Source organism: Humulus lupulus, chromosome 7 (genome assembly GCF_963169125.1).
Source record: "Humulus lupulus chromosome 7, drHumLupu1.1, whole genome shotgun sequence".
Taxonomy (NCBI): Eukaryota; Viridiplantae; Streptophyta; class Magnoliopsida; order Rosales; family Cannabaceae; genus Humulus; species Humulus lupulus.
Window position 1 is genome coordinate 195520698 of NC_084799.1, and position 23138 is coordinate 195543835.

At 36.0% G+C, this 23138-nt stretch overlaps 2 protein-coding genes across 2 annotated transcripts; one reads left to right on the top strand and one right to left on the bottom strand.

Moving 5' to 3' along the window:
- Positions 1-11291: 11291 nt before the first annotated feature.
- Positions 11292-15844, bottom strand: LOC133789045 (probable dolichyl pyrophosphate Man9GlcNAc2 alpha-1,3-glucosyltransferase). Its single transcript, XM_062226755.1, has 7 exons — positions 15749-15844; positions 15239-15650; positions 14829-15012; positions 14643-14750; positions 14039-14200; positions 11923-12175; positions 11292-11829 (listed from the first exon to the last, which is right to left on the bottom strand). Exons 1-7 carry the CDS (start codon positions 15759-15761, stop codon positions 11387-11389), a joined length of 1575 nt encoding a protein of 524 aa, XP_062082739.1. The 5' UTR covers positions 15762-15844; the 3' UTR covers positions 11292-11386.
- Positions 15845-18172: 2328 nt separating this feature from the next.
- On the top strand, positions 18173-22135 carry LOC133789046 (peter Pan-like protein). Its single transcript, XM_062226758.1, has 8 exons — positions 18173-18348; positions 18924-18987; positions 19292-19474; positions 20268-20498; positions 20626-20718; positions 20825-21012; positions 21232-21425; positions 21649-22135. Exons 2-8 carry the CDS (start codon positions 18970-18972, stop codon positions 21786-21788), a joined length of 1047 nt encoding a protein of 348 aa, XP_062082742.1. The 5' UTR covers positions 18173-18348; positions 18924-18969; the 3' UTR covers positions 21789-22135.
- Positions 22136-23138: the final 1003 nt, after the last annotated feature.

A 23138-nucleotide genomic window follows, 5' to 3' on the forward strand; every position in this document is an offset into this window, starting at 1 on the left:
TTTCGGTGTTCGGATGGTCGGTTTATCCGGTTTTTTCGGTTTTTCAGATTTTATGCTCAGCCCTAGTATAATCCCTAGACACTCCAGCTAGGATGTCCTCTTTGATCTTTGTCAATTATGGATCACCTAACAGACAATCCTTTATCATTTCTAATAGCGTAGACTGTAGCGTGATATTGGCCAACTGGCGCACCAGCAACTCTATATCAGCTCTGGTCATATCATCTGCCAACTCTCTCGATATCAGTTTCGCACTGAATATCTCTCCCAGACCCTTACGGCTTAAGGCTTCTGCCACCACGTTGACATTTCCTAGGTGATACAGGATTTCACAATCATAATCCTTCACCTACTCCAGCCAATACCTCTATCTCATGTTCAGATCTTTCTGTGTGAAAAAGTACTTCAGACCCTTGTGGTAAGTGTATGTCTCACACTTCTCCCCACAAAGGTAATGCCTCCATACCTTTAATGCAAATACAACTACTGCCAACTCTAGATCATAAGTGGGGTATCTCTGATCATACTCTTTCAATAGGCGTGATGCATAGACAATCACCTTCCTCGACTGCATAAGAACATAACCCAGTCCCTGATGTGAGGCATCATAGTATATCACAAACTTCTCCTGATCTGTCGGGAGACTCAAAACTAGAGTTGTAATCAATCATTGCTTCAGTTCTTGGAAGTTGTTCTCACACTTATTTGACCATGCAAACTTTTGATTCTTGCGTGTCAGTTCAGTTAATGAAGTGTCAATCCTTGAGAACCCTTCCACAAAATGACAGTAGTAACCTGCCAATCCAAGGAAGCTCCTGATCTCTGAGGCATTCCTTGGCCTTGGCCAAGCTCTGACTGCCTCAATTTTAGCTGGGTCCACCTTGATCCCATCCCTACTGACAATATGACCAAGGAAAGTTACTTGAGGTAACCAGAACTCACATTTCTTGAACTTTGCAAACAATCTGTGTTCCCTCAGTCTCTGTAGAACCAACCTCAAATGCTGCTCATGTTCTGACTCTGACTAAGAATAAATCAGAATATCGTCGATGAAGACAATCACAAACTGTTCTAGGTAATCTTTGAACACCCTGTTCATCAGATCCATAAAAGTAGCAGGGGCATTAGTCAACCCAAAAGACATGACTAAGAACTCATAATACCCAAATCTGGTGCTAAAAGCAGTCTTCGGTATATTTCCCTCCTTGATCATCTTCTGGGGATAACCAGATCGAAGATCTATATTTGAGAATACCATCTTACCGTGCAACTGATCAAACAGATTATCTATCCTTGGCAGAAGATACTTGTTCTTGATTGTTAACTTATTTAGTTCTCTATAGTCAATACACATCCTCAGAGAACCATCTTTCTTCTTTACGAACCGGACTGGTGCACCCCAAGGTGAGAAACTGGGTCTACTAAAACCCAAGTCTAAAAGATCCTGTAGTTGTACCATTAATTCTTTTAACTCAGCTGGGGTCATTCTGTAAGGTGCCCTAGACACTGGCTCCATCCCTGGTGACAGTTCAATCACAAATTCAATCTCTCTGTGTGGCAGCAACCTTGGTAAATCCTCTTGAAACACATCAAGAAACTCAGGCTAATTTTGTCTCCTCTGGTTCCACTGGCATGACCTGAGTGGTATCTACCATACTGACTGAGAATCCTATGCAACCACCTTGCAATAGATCTTTACGCCTCAATACATATATCATAGGTACACGGGGTCCATGCACAGTGCCAAAAAATACAAAATGATCCTCACCTTCAGGCTCAAAGGTTACCATTTTCCTTCTACAATCTATAGTTTCCTCATACTTCACTAACCAATCCATATCCAAATCATGTCAAAGTCGATCATAACAAACTCTATCAAATCAACTGACAACTCTTCGCCCTCTACAGTCACTGGCAATGATCTGACCCATCTCCTGGATACTACTAACTCCCCAGTGGGCAATAACGTCCCGAACCCCATAACATAATAATCACATGGTCTACACAATCTATCTATAATTCTACTAGCAGCAAAAGAATGTGTAGCACCAGAATAAATCAAAATAGTATAAGGGGTTCCAGCACTAAAAAGATGACCTGTGAATACTGAAGGACAAGCCTCAGCTTCTGCCTGTGTTAATGCGAATACTCGAGCTGGCGTCTAGCTGTCCACCTTTCTTGGTTATCCATTTCTTGCCTTCGAGCAATCTTTCTTTAAGTGTCCCATTATCTTGCATAAAAAGCAGGCCTTTGCCCGACACTCCCTAATATGGCGCCTCATGCATTTGGCACACTCTGGAAAAGTCCTCCAACCCTCATTGCCACCTTGGTGGCCTATTGTAATACCATGTGGTCTCCTATCAGGGCCTGCAGCTGGAATGGCATTAGGAGCCTTCCTTTTCTATTCATTGGGGGCCCCGCCCCTACCTGAACTCATAAAGGGAGACCTCGCCCTCATTGTATATCTCTTGGCTGCATTCTCGCACCAGATTTTGTTCTCTGCGCTCTTTGCTGTGAGCGCCTTCTCAACAACCTATGCATAGGTAGTCACCCCGGGCACAGTGGTAATACGAACATTCCGGGCTATCATAGGCTGTAGCCCCTAGAGAAACCTCTTCCTTCTGTTCCCATCAGTGGGCACCATTTCCCTGGAAAACTTTGTCAATCTGTCAAATTTCAAGGCATATTCAGTCACTGATAAGTTTCCTTGAAGTAATCTTCTGAACTTTTCAGCCTTTGCTGCCCTGGTGGCATCATTGTAGTACTTTTCATTGAACAGAGTCCTAAACTCTTCCTAATCCAGGGCATTAACATTTCTGGTCTGAGATATAACTTCCCACCAAATTCAGGCATCCTCCTGAAACATATATGTGGCACAGGCCACCCTCTCATTACCAACCACCCCCATAAAGTCTAGGATGGTGGTAACCATACCCATCCACTGTTCGGTCTTAGCCGGATATGCACTACCCTTAAAGACTGGAGGGTACTCTTTCTTGAACCTTTCATAAAGAGGTTTCCATTTGTTCCCAGCCTCTAGCGGCTAGTCTGTTATTGGCACCATCACAGGTGGTGCCTCTGGTAAAATGTTCCCTGCAGAAACATGTTGTTGTCTCAGAAGACGAATCTCTTTTACTTGCCTCAATACCCTGGCTTGCAAATCAGCAAGCACCTGCTGCCAGTTCACAGGAGCTGGCAGAGGGATCTAACCCTGGTCATTATCCCGACCCTGTCTATTATTCTAGCCCTGATATTCCTGGCCAGCTGATGATGCAATCTGCCTCGAAAGCATACTTCCAAGCTTATACATTGCTGCAATAATCAATTCGGCTAGTTAGGTAGTGATAACTAAACATCTTGCCGCCTCACGATCCAAGACCAAGAAAATAATCATTCACATTCAACAGTCATGCTAATAAGCATTTTTTGGCATTCATAACCATATAATAATGTTAATAAACATTTTCTGACATACATGTATCTATGTCAGCGCTAATGAGCGTGTCCTTACCTACATGTCCATATAATAATGCTAATAAGAATTTTCATTTGCATTCACAAGCAATATCAATGCTAATAAGCACATCATTTAATATCACGCAGCAGTCAAGGGTCAGGCCCTATTAGTATATCTCATGCTACCTAATAAGGCAGGAAGATAAAGCATTTATATCCTATTTAAGCAGTTAAGCACATAACCACATAAAAAGTTACAGAACCCTAAGTCGAGCTTGTATTTAGTGGCGAGTGTACATGCCTAGCCTATGTTCAAGAACCCTTAACCTTGGCACTCTCTGATACCAAGTTCTAACGTTCTAGTTAGCCAAGATTGTTACACTATGTATTTTTAATAGTGCTTAACTCGCTAAACGGGTCATTAGGCCTTAAACGTGCATCTAAATGTAATTAATGGTTCAGGGTTAAAAATTTTGGTTAAAAGAAATGCATATTTCATTAAAACATTAAACTGTACATGAGATCCTATAATAAACGTTTACAAAGTTGTCTATAATTCCAAAAAGGTCATTATAACTCAACAGTTACAATTCGCCGACCTAAGCGAAAAAATAGGGTTTAACTCTAGTTCCTCTGAGAAACCTTGGCCGTAGTGGTCAAGCGACCGCATATGTACACGTCGCCAGCTAAGCTCTCTAACTCTTGGCTGGTCCAGCTATCCTTTCCCTTTACCTGCACCACATAGCACCCGTGAGCTAAGGCCCAGCAAGAAAACTTAAACATGCTCATAAGCAGTGGATAACACATTTCCAAATCATAATAAACATGCCCAACAGTAATAACCCTACTCATGGATGCATACCATTCATATAAATGACTACAATGTCATCTGGGGCCAAATGCCCTAATTAAATTATTAACAAAATCATATCGGGGCTTGTTGCCCAAGTACATGACTAATAAATCACATTGGGGCTCAGCGCCCTAGGATTTGGGACTAATAAGTCACTCGGGGCCTATTACCATATCCTCTGTATAACCAGCCTTAAAGCTGATCCAGCGTACCTAACACTTTGATTGTTCTACGACCATTAGGTCTGATAAGCATATAATGCGCTCATGATTAGGTCTAATCATATCGACCAGGGCTCAGTACGCTATTGCCTCCCTTGACTCATAAGTCAATGCCTTTCGACCAGCACTCAGCGCTATTGTTGTGCTTAACTGATAAGTCAATGCCTTTCGACCAACGTTCAGCGCTATTGCTGTCCTTGACTGATAAGTCAATGCCTTTCGACCAGCACTCAACGCCATTGTCATCCTTGACTGATAATTTAATGCCTTTCGGCCAGCGCTTAGCGCTATTGCCGTCCTTGACTGATAAGTCAAGCCTTTATCAATTATATAATGCTAACAAGAATTCATTATATAATAAATATCCATATACAGAGCATTCAACATGCTTAATTAATAATTGATAGACATAATCATAATCATAATCATGCGCATTTACAAGGGTCCAAGCCCTAATCAAATCTATATTCAACATTCGGGCCAAGCCCTAATCATGCACATCACATATTAGGTGCAGTTTTCTTACCTCAGGTCCGAGTATAATGTAAAATAAGAACGACCCTCGAGCATGATCCTGATCCTAAGCCCCTAGCGATAACCTAGTCATAACCATAATATAGAATCTCATCAATAACGAGCAAATAAAGGCTTCCAGACTAAGTCCTAGCCTCCGGGACCTCGAATTCTACTAAACTTTGTAGTAGAATCGATCTCGAGCCTTTAGGTTTAAAATCCTGTCATTAAAACCTAAGGTGGCCAAAAATTTCCAGGCGGGCCACGACTTGCCTCTAAAGGTCGCGGCATGCCTCCCAGACAGAAAACCCCTTGTTTGAAATCAGGGCACGGGCCGTGGCGCGCCTCCAAGACAGAGCCCCTCATAGGCCCTGGGGTTCACACAGGCCGTGGCTCGACCTCGTGAACCCAAAAATCTCTATATTCCTCAGCCCAAAACTCATCAAAAATCATTACCAAACAATCCCAAAATCACACCTCAACCCCAACACAAAATTAGTACTATTCCAATTGAAAATATCAAGCTTTAACACACTCAAAACACCACCAAAAACTCAATCCACAACCATGAACTTTCAAGCTCAAGAACAACTAAAATCACAGCAAAAAATACCAACTAAAACAGAGTTTATAATCCTTACATCAGATGTGAATTGAATCCTTTTAGCTATTGCAATTCATCCTAAACCTCAATCTTTAATACTCCAAGCTTTGAATTCTCTAGCCTTGCCCCAAAATCAAACCGAGAGAGAGAGAGAATGATCGAGAGAGAAAGAGGAGAGTGAAGGTTTTGAGTGTTTCATTCTACTAGGTTCTGAGTATATCCTCCCTTAGGCTAGGAAATGACCATTATACCCCTTAGTCAAACCTAGGTTCTTTAATGCCCTCAATGGCATAGTGGTCATCTGTCTCACACCCCGCTAATCATAATTAACTCCTTACAATTTCTGTTACTCCAAATATCCTCAAATAATTACCATATAATTTCCCATTAACCGCTCAATCCTGGTAATGTACTAAGTACCAAATTACCCCTAGGCTCACCCCGAGCCCGGTATTAAATCCTGTTATGACCAAACTGCTACTTTACTCGCTAGGATCGTCTCGTGCCGAATAATCCAATTATATCAACATAATAATGTGGTCTCATCATATATCACAAATATATAATCACATATTCACATATACCCATAACAGGTCAAGATTACGAAATTTCCCTTCTAATAAGAAATGGGCCTACATGCATGCAAATACAACCATATAATAATACAACTCACATATTCATGCACATTATCACATAATAATACAATAAAATAATTATTACTCTCCTGACCCCCTAATCAAGGCACTAAGCCACAATAGGGAATTTGGGACGTTACTGAATACACTACACCCAATACCCCTTTCCATAACACATGAATATAATATTAATAAAAAAGTATTATGCTAGAGTAATATGTTGGGGCCACTTTATGAAAAAAGGGCGGTAATAATTACACCATCCCGTCACTTAGCATTTTTTTTCATTTGTGAGACTGAAAAATTGTGAGACCCGTGAGACCCAATTCCTTTCCTTCAATTCCTTCTCCTTTTTCCTCATCATTCTCAATCCTCTCTCTCGAATCTCTTTCTCCCACCAGACTTCTCTCCTTCACTCTTTCTCTCTCACCTTTGTCTTTGTGGAGACCGACCACTACCTTCCCCTACAGGCGCCAGCTGGGGATCTTCAGAGGCCGTCGAAGCTTCGACCACGCGAGCCCAAGCCCTCACACGACACCAGAGGCGAATGATGACACCGGAGGCCAGCTCTTCTTCTCCTCTTCCCTGTGTACGGCCAAGCCTTCTTCTTCCCTGCGTGAGACCAACTAGCTCCGGCCGGTTCAGCAATGACCAATTTATCCATAAATTTTGTTGGGGAATATCCGTATATTGCATTAGTCTGTACAATATCTGTAAATTTTGCCCAATTCATTTATATGTTTTTGTTGGGGAATTTCAGTTTTACTTACTGGAGTTTTCATTTTCTCCCTGAAGCAATGTGTGGTGAAACGCCCATTATGGTTTTTGCGAAATTAAAGGCTTCATGTGTGGTGTAACGGCCGTTCCTTCTTGCTGTTTGGAAAATGCACTTTTAATTCAATAGTGTACATTTTTACACATTATTGACTTAGCCTATAGTTTCTATGCTGTACTCTAATATTGCTATGTGAAACTTTGTCTGGATTTTATTACTATTCGTTGTTGGTTTATCTAATCTGATATTTGCATTTGTGCCACTCTCCAGTGTGTTTGTGATTGGGATGATCGTGAAAATAAGTTTATTGAAGTTGAAGGAATTCTTAGAAGACAGATAAAGATAAAGGTTTTGTGTTGTTTAATTTGATGCTAATTACCACTTTACCAGTCAGGTTCCACTCTAAATCACTTAATCTTTGCTTTTAGATGTCTCTTATTCCTAGTGTGCAACCTTTCCATGCAATAGCCTATCCAATTGATCCAATGCTTGCATTGGAGATAAGATAAGTATTATATTGCCTATATATTGCATTAGTCCGTTCCCTTTATTTACTGTCTTTTTTGGTCTTGTAGTAGTCTGTTCAATTTATTTACTGTCTTTTTGGTCTTGTAGTCGTAAATATGCTGCACACTGCTCTATCATTGCATCTCGTTATTTTCTTCCTTCGTTCAATTATCCAGCAGCCTTGCCCATAAAGAGCGAAGGTGGAAGTAAAAGGCTAAGGGTCGGGTAAGTTTGAGATATATATTCTCTCTTCCTTTGTATGTACATACTGCCTATGCCTGTTTTCATTCGCTGTTACTGGTTTCGAATTCATGTATGTTAGCAGCGACTTTGGCAACCATCCTCTGTCTTATCTGATGGGTTCTGTCTTTGGTATGCATGATAGAGAGAATGTTGAGGTTGGTTTATTGTTCCAAAGATTAATGAATTTTCCCATTTCCTTCAACTACCATGCACTTAAACAAATCTGTTGGTAGGTCTTTTGCTATGCTTTAAGTGCAAATGATGGATTTGAATGGAGGCTGGGTATCCAATTAGAAGTGGAGCATTTTATAGATGTCTCATCCATGTCATCTGATAAAAATAAATTTCTAACACTTAACAATTAATAATGAAACAAAGCAAAAAATTAATTAAACTAAAAAAAAATTGGTGCACTACTATATACCCTTATTAAACGGAATTTTGTCTCGAAATTCTTTCTTACCAAATAACTGAGGGTATCTTTCTCTCATGTCTTCCTCCAGCTCCCATGTTACGTCTCTTTTCGTGCTATTCTTCCACATGACCTCAACTAATTGAATACTTTTAGATCTCAGTTCCTTGATTCTCCTTTCGATAACACGTTCTGGTTGTTCATCGTAACTCAGATACTGCTTCAGCTGTAACAGCTCATAACTCAAAACATGAGAGGGATCTGACATGTACTTACGCAACATCGAGATGTGAAAGACGTTATGCATTTCGGCTAGTGCTGGGGGCAGTGCTAAACGGTACACAATTTGCCCTACTTTGTCCAAAATCTCAAATGGACCCTAAATCTTGGGCTCAACTTCCCTTTCTTCCCAAAACGCATAACACCTTTCATTGGCGAGACTCACAAAAACACAAACTCACCCACTGAAAACTTGATGTCACTTCTCTTAAGGCCTGTGTAACTCTTTTGCCTACTTTGAGCAGTTAATTCCTTATTGTATAAAAAAAAATAAAATAAATAAAAACCTTAGAAGTTGGTGAAATATTATGAATTATGGGAGCTCCAAGAATTGTGAGTGGACCTTGCCCAAAACCAACCACCCTAACAAAATAATTTTAGAAAAATAATATCATCTTATAAGACTATTATTAGTACACAAAATCAATACAAATATATGTATATATATATAAATATAATATTCACTTACAGTCGAAAAATTGCAATGGTTCAGAAGTTGAATGATAGTCCACACCCAATAATGCCAATTATCCAAAATAGTAGCCCAATTCGAATAAGGTTTAATTGATTTCGACTGAAATTTTTTGATATCAATTATTATAATAAAAAATCAGTTTTATTTTGACAATTATTATTATTACTATTATTAAAATAAACAATATTACCTTGTTGTGAGCATTGAAAATACAAGAGTTGCAACCACAAAACCAATAATGAAACTTGATGAGAGAAACCCATCTTCACCATTCGTCAATTTAAAATCACCCCTAAAATAATAATAATAAAAAAATATTACTCTATAAAAATAAACCAATATATTAAAATTTTAATTAATAATAAGGTTGAAACTTACTGAATTCCTCTACTATTAGGAGTCCCATTAATTCCATTGCTTGCAATGGTACCTTGATCCATAAATATTATGAATTTTTTTACACATATAATAAAAAGAATCCTGAAAAAAAAAAATTAGAGTATTTATTATAGATGAGTATATGAACAATAATAATACATATAAAATAGTTACCATTTAGGAGAAGAGAGGGACATGTTTAATTAGAAGAGAAGCGATTTTAGCAGAGAATGAAATTCAACCTCCTCTATCAATATATATAGTGATATATATTTTAATATTTATTTTTAAAAAATTGAAAAAGATTAAAAAATTAAAATATCTATTACTGATGCATTAAATGGGTCCTATAAAAAAATTAAAAACGAATTTAACATGATAAAACGAATTTAATATGATATTTTTTTGAATTTGGATGAAAATTTTTAAAAGATCGGTGGACATTTTTAGAGAAAATAAAGATCAATGGATTTGAAATCAAAATTAGTTTTTTTTTTAATTTAATAAATATAGTATTTTTTTAATTAAAATATATATTTAAGATATTTTTGTGTGTTAAAGAAACAAACTTATAATTGAAATTCAAATATTATTTAAATCTTATATATATATATATTTAATACAATTAGCCCATCAACCTAAACTAGACGCTTTTAATAATTAATAATAATAAAAAATTAACTTAAAAAAATAATAATTCAATGATATGAAAGAGTGATTTAATAAGTTAATAAATTATGGGACATTCTAAGCTAAAGAAACGCCAAAACACTTGTTTTAAATATAGATTTTTTTATATAGATTTCTTGTAAATTTTTAGAAAAATCTAAATAATTTATCGTGTCAAAAATAAAGTTCAGATTTTAACATCATAAATTATCCGAAATTTCCTAAAATTTTGCATTGAGATCAAAGTTGATTTATGTGCCTAAAATGGGACCTGAAATTGCCGTAAGTTTATACGTATATACACCAATATAAATTGGTAACAAAACAAAACGTTAATCTTAATTTATTTATTTTTTTCTTTCAAAATTCAAATACATCTATACATGTGATATATTGTATATAAATTCAATATACGTTTATGTTTATTGGTAAAATAGGTTAATAATAATATTGTTATTAGTTTTAAATATTGAGTTACAAAATTTATTAAATATTTTTAACAATTATTAGATTAATCACAATCATAAGTACTAAATGATCAATTTTTTTTTTTTTGCTGTTAGTCACCAACTAGCAATGCAATTTACGAGTAAAAGTTACCATACATTCATACGTTAAGACTAAAAAGTTTGTAATTAGGCCACAAAAAAACACATTTTGTGGTGACTAAACGTTTTAATCACAACAAAATTTATCATTTTATATTATATGATGTGATAATTTATAATTAAATATTATGTTTTACTCAAACAATTCATAATTAATCTAAGTGTGGGAAGAAAAAATTGAGTCTAAAGTTTCTCTTTTTTTGCTAAAAGATTAAAATTTGAATAAAATAAAATGGTATTTGCGGCATAAATATCTAATATTTAATATATGTTGAAGATAAGTACTGAATCATTTTTATTTGCGATAAAAGTACTCAAAGTTGCTAAAATATTACTTTAATCACTATCTCCTTTGTTGAAAAGTTGTTGACTGTTAACCCACTAAATATGTATCACTCTGGATATTTTTGTCCTCAAAATATGAATTTTTTAAATTTAAATTAATTTAAAATATTTTTTTAATTTATATTTCTAATTTAAAATATATATATTATGAAATTGTCTGATTACAGATATACATGTTTAACAGCTTGAACAGATGAGATACTTACAGAAATAATATTTTAACAATTATAGGTATTTTTGCTGAAAAAAAAATTAAATATTTATCTTTAATATATATTGAACATTGGGTATTTTTATCATAAAAATAAAAATGAGATATTTAAGTGTAACAAGTGTGAAACATTAACTAATTAAGCTGCAAATATCCCTTAAATAAATTTACATGAAGAAGGCCATGAGGATGAGGGTGTTGTTCAAAGGAGCTTCTTTTCTTTATGTACCAAAACGGAGCGTTTCAACAACGTCCATTGTTTAGCATTAGTGTAGAAAGCAAGAGATACAAATTGTGAGAAGCAAAGCAACATAACCAAAGCTTCGAAAAGGAAAGGATATCTATTGGGTGCAGGCAGTGTTAAGTAAACTACATGAAAAATGAGTGCACAAACAAGGACCAGTGCTTTCAGAGACAATTCTAACGTTCTCGTTTCCTTCGTACCTCGACTTTGATTAGGCGCCGCGTGGTTGAGAAGGGAAAAGAGAGCCAACAGAGCGATGTAAGGTAGAACCAGTTTGTCGCGAACAAGAAGAGGGAACATTGAGAATAAAGCATTGAGTGTAATCCAGTTGTAAAGGACAGGCTCTTCTATTGCCAAAAGACTTGCTGGTAGGAGAGGCAGAAGAATTGACTTCTCATGCACTGCGAATTCAAAGCGCCAAGCGTTTATAAAGGCCGTATATCAACTAAGAAGAACCGAGCGTTAATTGAAAATGAAAATTATAAATCTCTGACCTTGGAATGAGAACAGGTAGAAGGAGAAGGCGCTATTGAGCAACCCGTAAAGGAAACCTCGTTTGCTGGGAGCCCATATCTGCTGAATCATTGAAGGCAGACAAGTGGAGATGGTTGCACCAAAGCTGAGAAGCTTTAGTGTTGGTGTTGTGAACAGTCTCTTCCACTTTATAACAACTGAAGTGGTGCACCAGAAATTAGCCACATAATCCTCGTATAACCCTCTCTCGAAAGGAGCCAGACGAGAGAGAACCTGTATCATTATTTATCAAGCTTGTATAAATCAACACAGCCATGTATACGAGAAAAAGAAAAATAGAAAGATTAATTTTGGTCAACTACTTGGGGACCACGTTAAAATGATTACCATGCATTTTAAAAAATAAAAGAAAAAAACAGAACAAAAGGAATAAAAAAAAACAACTTGCAAAGATGACAGACAAGTCATCTTAGATTACAATACAACCAAAGAGGGCAATGATTTTTTGGTGCAATGGAGAGTTGAACCATTACCCCTCCCACACACTGACACACCCAACCCCTCCCTACACACTGACACACCCAGCTACCTGAGCTAGCCCCAAGTGCCACCAAAAAGGCCAATGATTAAAGATACTCCGAATTCCTGTAACATTCTTGACCATAGAATCACAACAAATGGGCAATGCCTAAAGATAAGGTCAATAGGATGATTGCACATGACACTCCAAATAGAAGAGCTGTATAGAAAAGGTTTCGTGATAATTTAACATTATCCCAAGGCCAGTAGCCACCCAAACACTTTCACCTTTGAGGGGCCTTGAAAGGAAAATGTGGCGAAATGATTAGATCCTTCTACAATATTCAGATATTTGACATAAAAATGTCTCAGAATTTTCACCCTTCCTAACTAACTCTCTTGTCATCGACCGAGGTACTAAATCTAACACCATAGTAAAATCTGATTGATAGCTTCTTCTTAGTAAGAATTAAACTCTCAATCTCTCAACAATAAAATCTGAAAAAAAATCCCTCAAAGACTTTTATTGAAACAGTAGCAACAGTACAAACTACAAGCTTTCGAGAGGCTTGTTCTCTCCTATCCCAACCTTTCAAGAGGATTGGTCTCTCCTATAAGAGTCAACTCTATCTTAATCTCAAGCTACCCTTTACAGAAAGAGCCTTCCAATATATATAGACATTATTTAGAACTAATTAATGCCAACTAGGATCCTCTAAGAACAAGACAACTCAGCCTTTAAACTGATATCAAGTCGCCAGCTGGATACAAAAATGAAATAACAAATTGAGTACAATGAATACAAAAACACAATGTAACTTTTCATCTCTAGTTTACTTAGGCTTTTCTCCTATCATAGACAAAACGTATTGGAGGCTTATCAATGATATCTGCAGAAGGTCCTTATGAATAAGAAATTTATAAAGAAAAAGTCCAAAGAAAAGCCTCCAGTTCTCCCCATCTCCTCATTTGTTCATAACTCAGATACGGAAGCATGATGAGAGCCAATCCCCTCTCATGTTCCTTGAAGGATAATCTTCCTGTTAATAACCTTATTCATGTCAACTGCAATGCCTTCACCTAGATAGTGTTCAAAATGAATCATTTTGTTCCACACATTCACTTTTTTTTTTTAATATGCTAACTCCAGAAATTAAACCAACACAATCAATAAGCAAGTTTTGGTGTCTGCGACTTAGCACATCTTAATTAAGACGCACAACCAAACATATCCATTCAAAAGCAGGGTACTAAAGTCAAAAGATAAAAGCATAAATGAAACATCATAAGAGTAGCATGTTTGGTTCAAAAGGATTAGCTATTAAAGTCATAGTTTGAAATTTTACATTGACAGAACTAAGAAAGTGTGCTACAAGATCTCAACAAGCATATACTATTTGTAGATTATTTATTTATTGCAAAGCAAGATGATGGAGAGTTTAGAATTGCAACAGCCTAGTTTAAAGACTATTATTTAATGCATAAAAACTAAGCTATAGGCCCCGCAAATGTATAAATGTCCTAACAGTTTATCTAAGCTATGGCAGCGAGTAAAGAGTCCAATTAATCACTGAAAGTTGTATCTTCCATTTATTGCTCAAGTAAATTAATGCTTACCTGCAAAAAGGCTTCCATGGAATGGATATACGGCCACCAAATAAGAGAAAATGTGCCAAGGACCACAAAGCCAAGTTTTAGCACTTCAAAAAGTGGATTTGAACGCTTCAAACATTTACCCAATAGATGGCTGAAAAATGCAGGTGCAAAATATGCACTCATCTGCCAAAGGCAAGGACAAGAAGAATAAACCTCATAATCATCTTCACAAATATAAATCATCTGGACTGGCCAATATAAGTTTCTTAGGTAAGGGGCTTGCTTGACAACATTTACTTTTTTGAGTTGGAGAAGGGGAATGCTAGACAGCATTTATGCCTTTTTTTTTTCTATGAATATTTAAAAAAGAAAAAAAAAAGAAAAAGAAAAGGGCTAACTGAAGAGATAAGATGCTGAAGTCATCTAGATATATTTTGGGGTTTTAGCCAATATTAACTTGTGCATTGCTTCATTTTCACATATTTAGTCCTGTGATTTCGTTTAGACATGTTTCTTAATTTTGATAAAGGAATGTACAGGGGAACACAACCTTAGTTTAAAGTTGAACAAAATATAAATCTAGTCATCTTCAGTCGTGACATACAATAGCTTAATTAAAAAGCACCTGTTTGTGATTGAGAGCAAGACTGAACAAGAAACAAGCAATAAGATCACTGTTTGAGAGAATAGCGGCGACAGCTCCAACGGTGAGTCCCAAACTGATGCAATTGTACTGAAAAAAATATTAGCTAAGGATGAGAAACCAACCATTACAAATTGAGAAAAGCAATGTAATACTTGAAATCTATACCTGAAAATGACCATGATCGATTAGGATAAGACATGGATCGAGCAAAATCATAGCAATATGCCAAGCAATCTCACTTTTACGACCACTTTTTCGACCTGTATGATACACAAACACAAAATACAAAACTGCAGGGAAAAACACCAAAACATCTGAAGATAACACCGTCCACCTCATAAGAAGCTTCCTGCAACAAATAACATAGACCCAGAAAATAAAATCCAGTCTTACATTAACAAACAGAAAAAATCTTCAAACAATGAGAAGTGAACTGGAAATACAAAGTAATGGGTCACAACACAATCCCCAAACAAACAAAAGCTCAGTATTTCGTTTTTGCCAACTTATGAAAAAAAATTGAAAATATCTTACAGCACTATATGAATAAATAAATAACGGGTCAGAGCAAATACCCTAAATATGACTCATGGCCACGAGAAGTGAAAATGGCAACAGATTCAGGGTGAAAGAATCTGAGGAAAAGGCCATGGAAGTAGCTCTGGTAAGCAGTGAGAGGAGGATAGTCAAGGCCCCAGTAGCTGAGATCATTAGAGCTACTGTTAGTGTACCAATCCTTGATAGGAAGATTAAGCGTAATCTCCATCCAATGCCTCTGAGCTTCGAAATCGCCGTACTTGGGAGGATTTCCAGCACCTGAATAAGGGTGGACCGAAACAGCCAGTCTCACCAAAACCCCGAAAACAGCAAAGCAAATGAACGAAGCCCAGATTCCCTTATGGACAATCCACCACCAGCCATCGTCGCCATTGGCTTCCACCTCCCCATCAACGATTTTCTTCGTCTTTCTTCTCAACTCCTTTTGGGCTTTGAATCACAAACGACAAGTCGTTAAGAAATCAGCAAAGAAGAAAGTAATGACGGGAAAGAGTTTCCGAGGAGAGAGAGAGAGAAAGAGAGATTACCTATCGGCGACATTGAGAAGCAGCGGATCTGGCTTTGCCCTCCGACTGGTGCACAAAAAACCCGCCAACCGGTTCTACCCGCCCCACCTTGTATCATATTATAAATAAATATATGTATATTTTTTAAGACCCGTTTGGCAAACCAATTTTAGAATTAAAAAAAACATTTTTTTTAAGTGTTTGGTTAAAAATTGAAAGTCATTTGGAAAGAGAAATTTCAATTTGTATGCTTGATTATTTTTATAATTGCAAAAAAATGCTATGCATATTAAAAAATACAAAATAATGTTATTTTTTGGCACTTTACCCAAATTGTCATTTCCACTTTCTCCTCACTTATCATTTCTCTCTTCTCTCTTCCCCCTCTCTCTCTTATTTCACTCTCTCTCACCTCACAACACCACCACCACACTAAATATTATATTTCGAACAGATTTGGACATGATTTTTTGGTTTTTTAGCGATCTTTTTCAGATCTGAAACTCTGAAATCTGCAGAAAATCGACATTGCTCGATAGTGGTTCGATGGTGCTTGATGCCAGCTCGATGAGACCTTCAAAATCATGATTTTTCATGAAAAAATGACTTTGCTCGATGGTGGTTCGATGGTAGCTCGATGAGACCTTTAAAATAATGATTTTTCATGAAAAAATGACTTAGCTTGATGGTGATTTGATGGTAGCTCGATGGTGCTCGATGCAATTCTTGCAAGAGACATAATTTTTCACTCGGATGTCCATTTGGGGTGATTTTTTTTTTTGGGTATTTTTTCAAGATCTACACGTTTGACATATTAATATGCACATTTGTGAAGTGTAACACTTGTAAAAAATACAAAAGTGCAAACATACCTCATGTTTAAGACATCTTTTGGTATATTTTTAAGTTTTAAACTTCCCAAATGTGCATATGAGCATCTTAAACGTGTAGATCTTGAAAAATACCCAAAATAAAAAAAAAAATCACCACAAACGGACACCCGAGTGAAAAATTATGTCTCTTGCAAGAATTGCATCGAGCACCATCGAGCCACTATCGAGCTACCATCGAACCACCATCGAGCAATGTCGATTTTCTGCAAATTTCAGAGTTTCAAATATTAAAAAAATCGCCAAAAAACCAAAAAATCATGTCCAAATCTGTTCGAAATATAATATTTAGTGTGGTGGTGGTGTTGGTGGTGGTGTGAGGTGAGAGAGAGAGAGAGAGGGGGAAGAGAGAAGAGAGAAATGAGGAGTGAAAAGTGAGGAATAAATAGTAAGAGCATTTTGGGTAAAGTACAAAAAAGTAGCATTATTTTGAAAATTTTAATATGCCTAGCATTTTTTTTGTAACTATAACTTTTATCAAGCATATAAATTGAAATTTCCCTTTGGAAAGAGAAATTTCAGGGTATACCCTATTTCATCGTATATTCACAAATTTAATATGCATCTCAAATATATCTTATTTAATTGCGTTACAAAAATTTATCATGTGTGTTTTAATGGATACTTCAATAATTGTGAGTTTTTTTTGTTTTTTTTTTCCATATTTCTATGGATAGAGAAAAGGAGAAAGAAGAGAAATAGAGACATGAGGGAGAAGAGCTTCCGATCGTGGGGAGGTGATAGTCGTGAGAAATGGCTGTCATAATGGAGAGAGATAATTTGATGTCAACTCTAACCGCACTGTAAAATATCAAATATAGTGCTAAAAAGACACAAAATTAAATCCAACCCAACTCCATTTATCCTATCATTATGCTGTCAAGCTATAGTACCATTTTGGTAAGGTACTGTAGCAACGACAAAAACAAAAAACAATACTATTTTGTTTTTTATATTAGTTTTTAATAATAAATATATATTATTTTATATATAAGATAAAATAATAAAGAATATACTTTTTGGTGTTGTGGTTGGAATGGAAAAAAAATAGAGTAATGATATGTGTACCCACATATTATATACAGTGACGTAAGTTTTAATAAATGTGATTGACTAAACTAAACTGCCACATCACTGTATGTAATATTTGAGTATATATTTTGGGTGCATGTATCATTACTCGAAAAAATATGGTGCTAAGATTTTTTAGTTTTGGTGTTGGTATTAGTTTTGGTGTTGGTACAACACCATATATAATGTTAGTACAACACCATATATAGTGTTATGAGTTAGAGATGACCTAAAGAATTAGAGATGAGAGTTTAATGAAAATGACATTATTGTCAAAATTATACAAAATAACATATATTTGAGATGCCTGTTAAATTTATCATATGAAAATAGGGTACACTATTAAACATGTACCTTCAAAGTTCCCTACGAAAAAATAGCCTCTTTCTCTCCATAAAGAAAACCCTTTAAAACTCATTAATTTTTACCAAACGGAGCCTAAATATAATTTAAATGAGAGTGAGATTTAAGCCCTAAAAGTCTAAAAACCTAAACGTTCGAGTTTTGTCACTCTCTCACGGAGCCGCCTTTTGCCCGAGTCTCTGAGTCGCTGCTCGTCCTCTCAGTGGCGGACCGAATCTTTCTGCTCCGGCGTAGCTCCTCAAGCTCGAGGTTCTTCGACGGCAGCTTCTCTTCTCTGCTTTCTCTCAACGGCCTTTGGTAATGCCCTCTTCAACCTCCATCATCTCAGTTTCATAACTTTTACATTTGAAGCTTAAACAGTAAAACACTATGATATAATGATAATGCACTTCTTGTGTAGTTGTGGTTGAATCAATACTGTGTAATATTTATTCAGATTATCTTATCTTTATTAGGGCAGGGATGTCTATACGCTTTAATTTCTTTGTAGGCTTCTAATCTTGATAAGGCATTACTTAACTGTATTTATGGGGCTTGTTGTAATCGAAAACCTGAACTGGAAATGATAGTTTTGAAAAATTATATATACGAATTTGATTTTGAAAGAATAATGAATAGGTTTCAAGGAAGATTGTATCATTTGTTGGTAAATATGTATTACAAGTTTTTGTAGAATTGATTTCCTTGATGAATAATGTAATTATATATTTGTTCTAAAATTCGTTAATTGGAATTCCTTGGCTATTGAAAAATATGTGTTTGGTATCTATATTATTGAAGAGTCCTGTGTTGTGATTATTATTTTGTTGAATTTCTTGTATTATTGCTATATTGATCCTTATCACGCTATTATTATTGGTTACTCTGTTCAGATTGAGGTTGATATTGAAGTTCAGGAGCTTCACTATTCATCAAGTTATGGCTCGTTTTGGAAGTGTAAGAACTCGCGCACACACACAAATATATGTTTTATATAAATATTTCTTGAGTTAGAGGCTCTCTTTGGCTGTCCAGGAATATATGTATTTTCTTAGCAACCAAAGAGAGTAGGCAAAAAAGAAAAAGAGAGAGTTAATAAAGTTCTTTGTATTGTTCATAATATTAATACACAGTTGTTTCTTTTCAAAAAAAAAAAAAAGAAGAGAGTTAATAGAGTTGTACTAGATTATGTATGGACTATGGGTCTCTGTCATGGCTCATGCTAATTTTGTTTTTTAATTTGTAAATAAAAATTTAACAGAAAAAGAGAAAGGGGTTTGTGAAGCCCATTGTGAAGAAGAATCAGGCTACTGTGGATCATATCACAGGGGATAAGATTCCGAAGAGCTTTGTTTTTGCTAGAGGTAAATTGCCCGGTCCTCTCAGGCAACTTCAAATGGATTTGAGAAAGCTCATGCTTCCCTATACCGCTCTCAAACTTCGGGTAACAATCTTTTTTGTTTTTTGTATTTCTCAATAATACTGTTGTTCTTTAGTCTTTTTTGGGAATAAATTGAAAATGCATCTGAATGCTAACTAAGATAGTGAAATAGAAAGACAAAAACCCCTCTATTTAAGCTATAAAGAATTATGATTCTGGGGTACTATAAATGTGGACTTTCTTCTTGTGCGACTATTTGGTCTGATGTACTTTTAAGAGAGAGTGAATTTTTGGTCAAATGTCCTGAGTATACCTGCATTATTTGTCCACCCCATATGTTTTGGTGGCTGAGGCTGTGGAAAGGAAGGCAAATTTAATAAACTGGATATTGGGTTACTTTCGTACCAATGAGGATTACTCATAAGTCATAAACTTGTAATTTATGAGATCATGTTGTTATGCCATCCTAATTTTAAGTTAGTACATACCCAAGGATGAGGACCCTCTCTTTTACTTTCTATGTCTTGTTCTCGGTCCGCTATTCTGTTTAACCACGCTATATCATCTATTTGTTCCTGCGACTCTTATTATTCTCATTTTTCTTCACTCTTAGTAATATGTGATTTGTCTGAGATTAACTAATTGAAAGGCTCAAGAGAATAAAATAAGAATAGCAAGAGTTAAAAAAAAGGAATTTAGTTTAGAATATGCAAAATGTGATTCAAATCATATAGTGTGGTTATGGCGAAGTGATGTTTTGTCATGCTATAGTCTCAACTGGCATATAGGGTAGGAGCTTTGTTATTTTTCCTAGGATTTTAATTTAGCTTACTTTGCCCCCTTTTTCTTTTGGCAGGAGAAGAAACGGAATAATCTCAAGGACTTTTTAAATGTTGCTGGGCCAATGGGTGTTACACATTTTCTCATATTGTCAAAAACTCCATCTGCACCTTACTTAAGGGTTGCAAGAACCCCACAAGGCCCAACTCTTACATTTAAGATACAAGAATACTCTTTGGCAGTTGATGTTGCTAAATCTCAATTGCGGCCTAGATGTCCTCAAGATCTATTCACTAATCCTCCTTTGGTAAGCTTATTCTTATGCATAGATGTGTGCACTTGTAATGTTGGTTTGCAGACTTGGAAAGATGAAAGAAGAAAATATATTCATAAAGTTGTTTTCACTATCTGATTTTAATACTATTCCTCTGCAGATTGTTCTTTCTGGTTTTGGCACTGGAGAACAGCATCTAAAACTTACAACTATTATGTTTCAAAACATCTTTCCAGCTATTGATATTAACACCGTGAGTTCTCAGAGTATGAATTAAATTGTCCAAGTTTATTTTTCCTTTTTTTTTTGGCTAAAAGAATTTCTGGGAAACTTGTATGGTTTTCACGATAATGTTTCAGGTCAAACTTGCTTCCTGCCAGAGAATTGTGTTGCTCAATTACAACAAAGACACTAAACTCGTTGACTTTCGGCATTATTCCATTAGGTTGCAGCCTGTTGGTGTCTCCCGTAGAATTAGAAAATTTGTGCAGAACCATCACGTCCCTGATCTTAGAAATCTTCAAGACGTTAGTGACTTTATTACAAAGTAAGGATTTTGGCTTGTGCCTTTTTTTTTCACATTAGAAAAGTAAATTTCACATGCAGAATGGAAGCATGTTCTGAAAAGTAAACCCCCTCTTATACGTTATAGCATTCTCTTTTGAACGAATAAACTCCCTCTTATATGTTATAACATTCTTATTTGAACGAATAATAAACTAAGTCTTGTCTTATTATTTTTTTACTAATCTTTTCCCTGTAATAGGGCCAATTATGGATCAGATAGTGAAGGAGACGATGAAGCAGCAACAGTAACTCTGGCTACTGATCTTAGTAGGGTTAATCGTGCTTCCACTAAAAGTGCCATCAAGCTTCAAGAGATTGGACCAAGAATGACTCTTCAACTCATGAAGATCGAGGAAGGATTGTGTTCTGGAGGAACTATCTTCAGTGAATATGGTACATCAATCACTACATATAATTTTCTCATCTGTGATTCCTTTGGTATAGAAGAACATAAAATAAATCATATTACAAATTACTTTTTTGACCTCCTTCATTTATTTATTTTCGGGAAGAGGGTTCTCCTGCCTTGGATTGTCGTGTTTTCTTGAAGCACGATGCATCACTTTTGTTCTTGTAAACCCTTGCTGGAATTTGATTGTTTGTTCCCTTTTAATAGGAGATGGTGATGGCAAGAAAAAGCAAAAGGCCAAAAAAGAAGAAAGTGAAGATGACGATGAGGAGGCGGGTGAAGAAGATGAGCAAGAAGAAGAAGAAGAAGAGAGCGAAGAAGAATTTGCTGATGTCGAGGAAGACTAAAGTCTTAGATATCATAATGGGGAGCAGTCATTCTCCATTCTTATAAAGGGGCGATACCAAAATTTTTGAGTGTTGGCTAGACTCAAGAGGAGTTTAGGTAGAAATGTAAAGCGACCATCTACACAGACGGTATCGCCCATTACCCTGTATTGTTTAATGTTTTTTTGTTCAAGTTAAGGAAGCTCGAGTGTTTTTATCCGGAAACTTTATCCACTTCTGCTTTCAATAATTTTTGGGGGCAAACGGGCAAATGGGGGAAAAGATGAAAGAACAAATATATGCCATCTGACTTTATGTAGGTGATTCACACTGAACTTATAAAAGATTATAACGAGACTTGTTGCAAATTTTTGGTATTGTAATGGATCACACATTAGGCTCAAGCATGAACCAACATTGGGTTGGATGCTGGTCATATTCATGAAAAAGTTTACTTTGTGGCTTACAAGCAATGTATAGATTGAGAAGCCTACAACAAGTATTGAGGTTTTGTTACTGGAATAAGCGTTTAAAATGATGTGTGAAAACATATAAGAAGCCTAAAAATAAAATAACTGAGTGCATGTATAAATTGGAAGCCATTCCAAATGTGGCAAATGCTTCTTGCTTCAAAGGTAATGGAGGCTCAAAAACTAAAATGATTTGATCAGTTTGGTCAGGCGACTCAAAAACTAAAATGACTATTTCGCAGTACTATTTTCAAGATCAATATAGAACAAGAATTCTAGATCTCAATCCAAAGAGATTAAAACATAAATAAAAACAATTCATTGGCGAAAAACTTGGTAGTTTCATTTGTATCATTCTTAGGGACATTTCCATTTCAGTCCCCAAGGAAGAATATTTACAAGGTGATAGTATTGGCACTGTTTGCCATACAAAATTGCAACAATCATATTTGTTAGTAGTTATCATCTATCTATACTCATCATCACTCATCAGACATTAAAGCTAGAAATAAGATTGTTGAAAGCATCTTCACTGCAGGGAATTGTTAGAGCACCCATTGGATGATCAAATCCGAATTCTTCTTCAGCTTGACCCAACAATTCTTGGAATGAAGGATGATTCAAGTATGAGACAGGGATCACAAATCTTGTCATTTTGTTCTTCCCAACATAAACTGCCAAATAGCCTTTTGGGATATCTTTTGCACTAGAAAAAGGCCTCTGAATAAGTTGCTTAGCATGAACTACGCCAGGAAAACGAAAACCCATGATTGTTGAAGTCTCTAAACGAAGAAGAAAGATGAAAATGTAAGCAAAGAGAGAGATCTCAAAGTTCTGCAAAAGAAAGCTCTAGTACTTGAGAATGTGAGGAGTTGAGGTGCTAAAGAACTCAATCTTATGA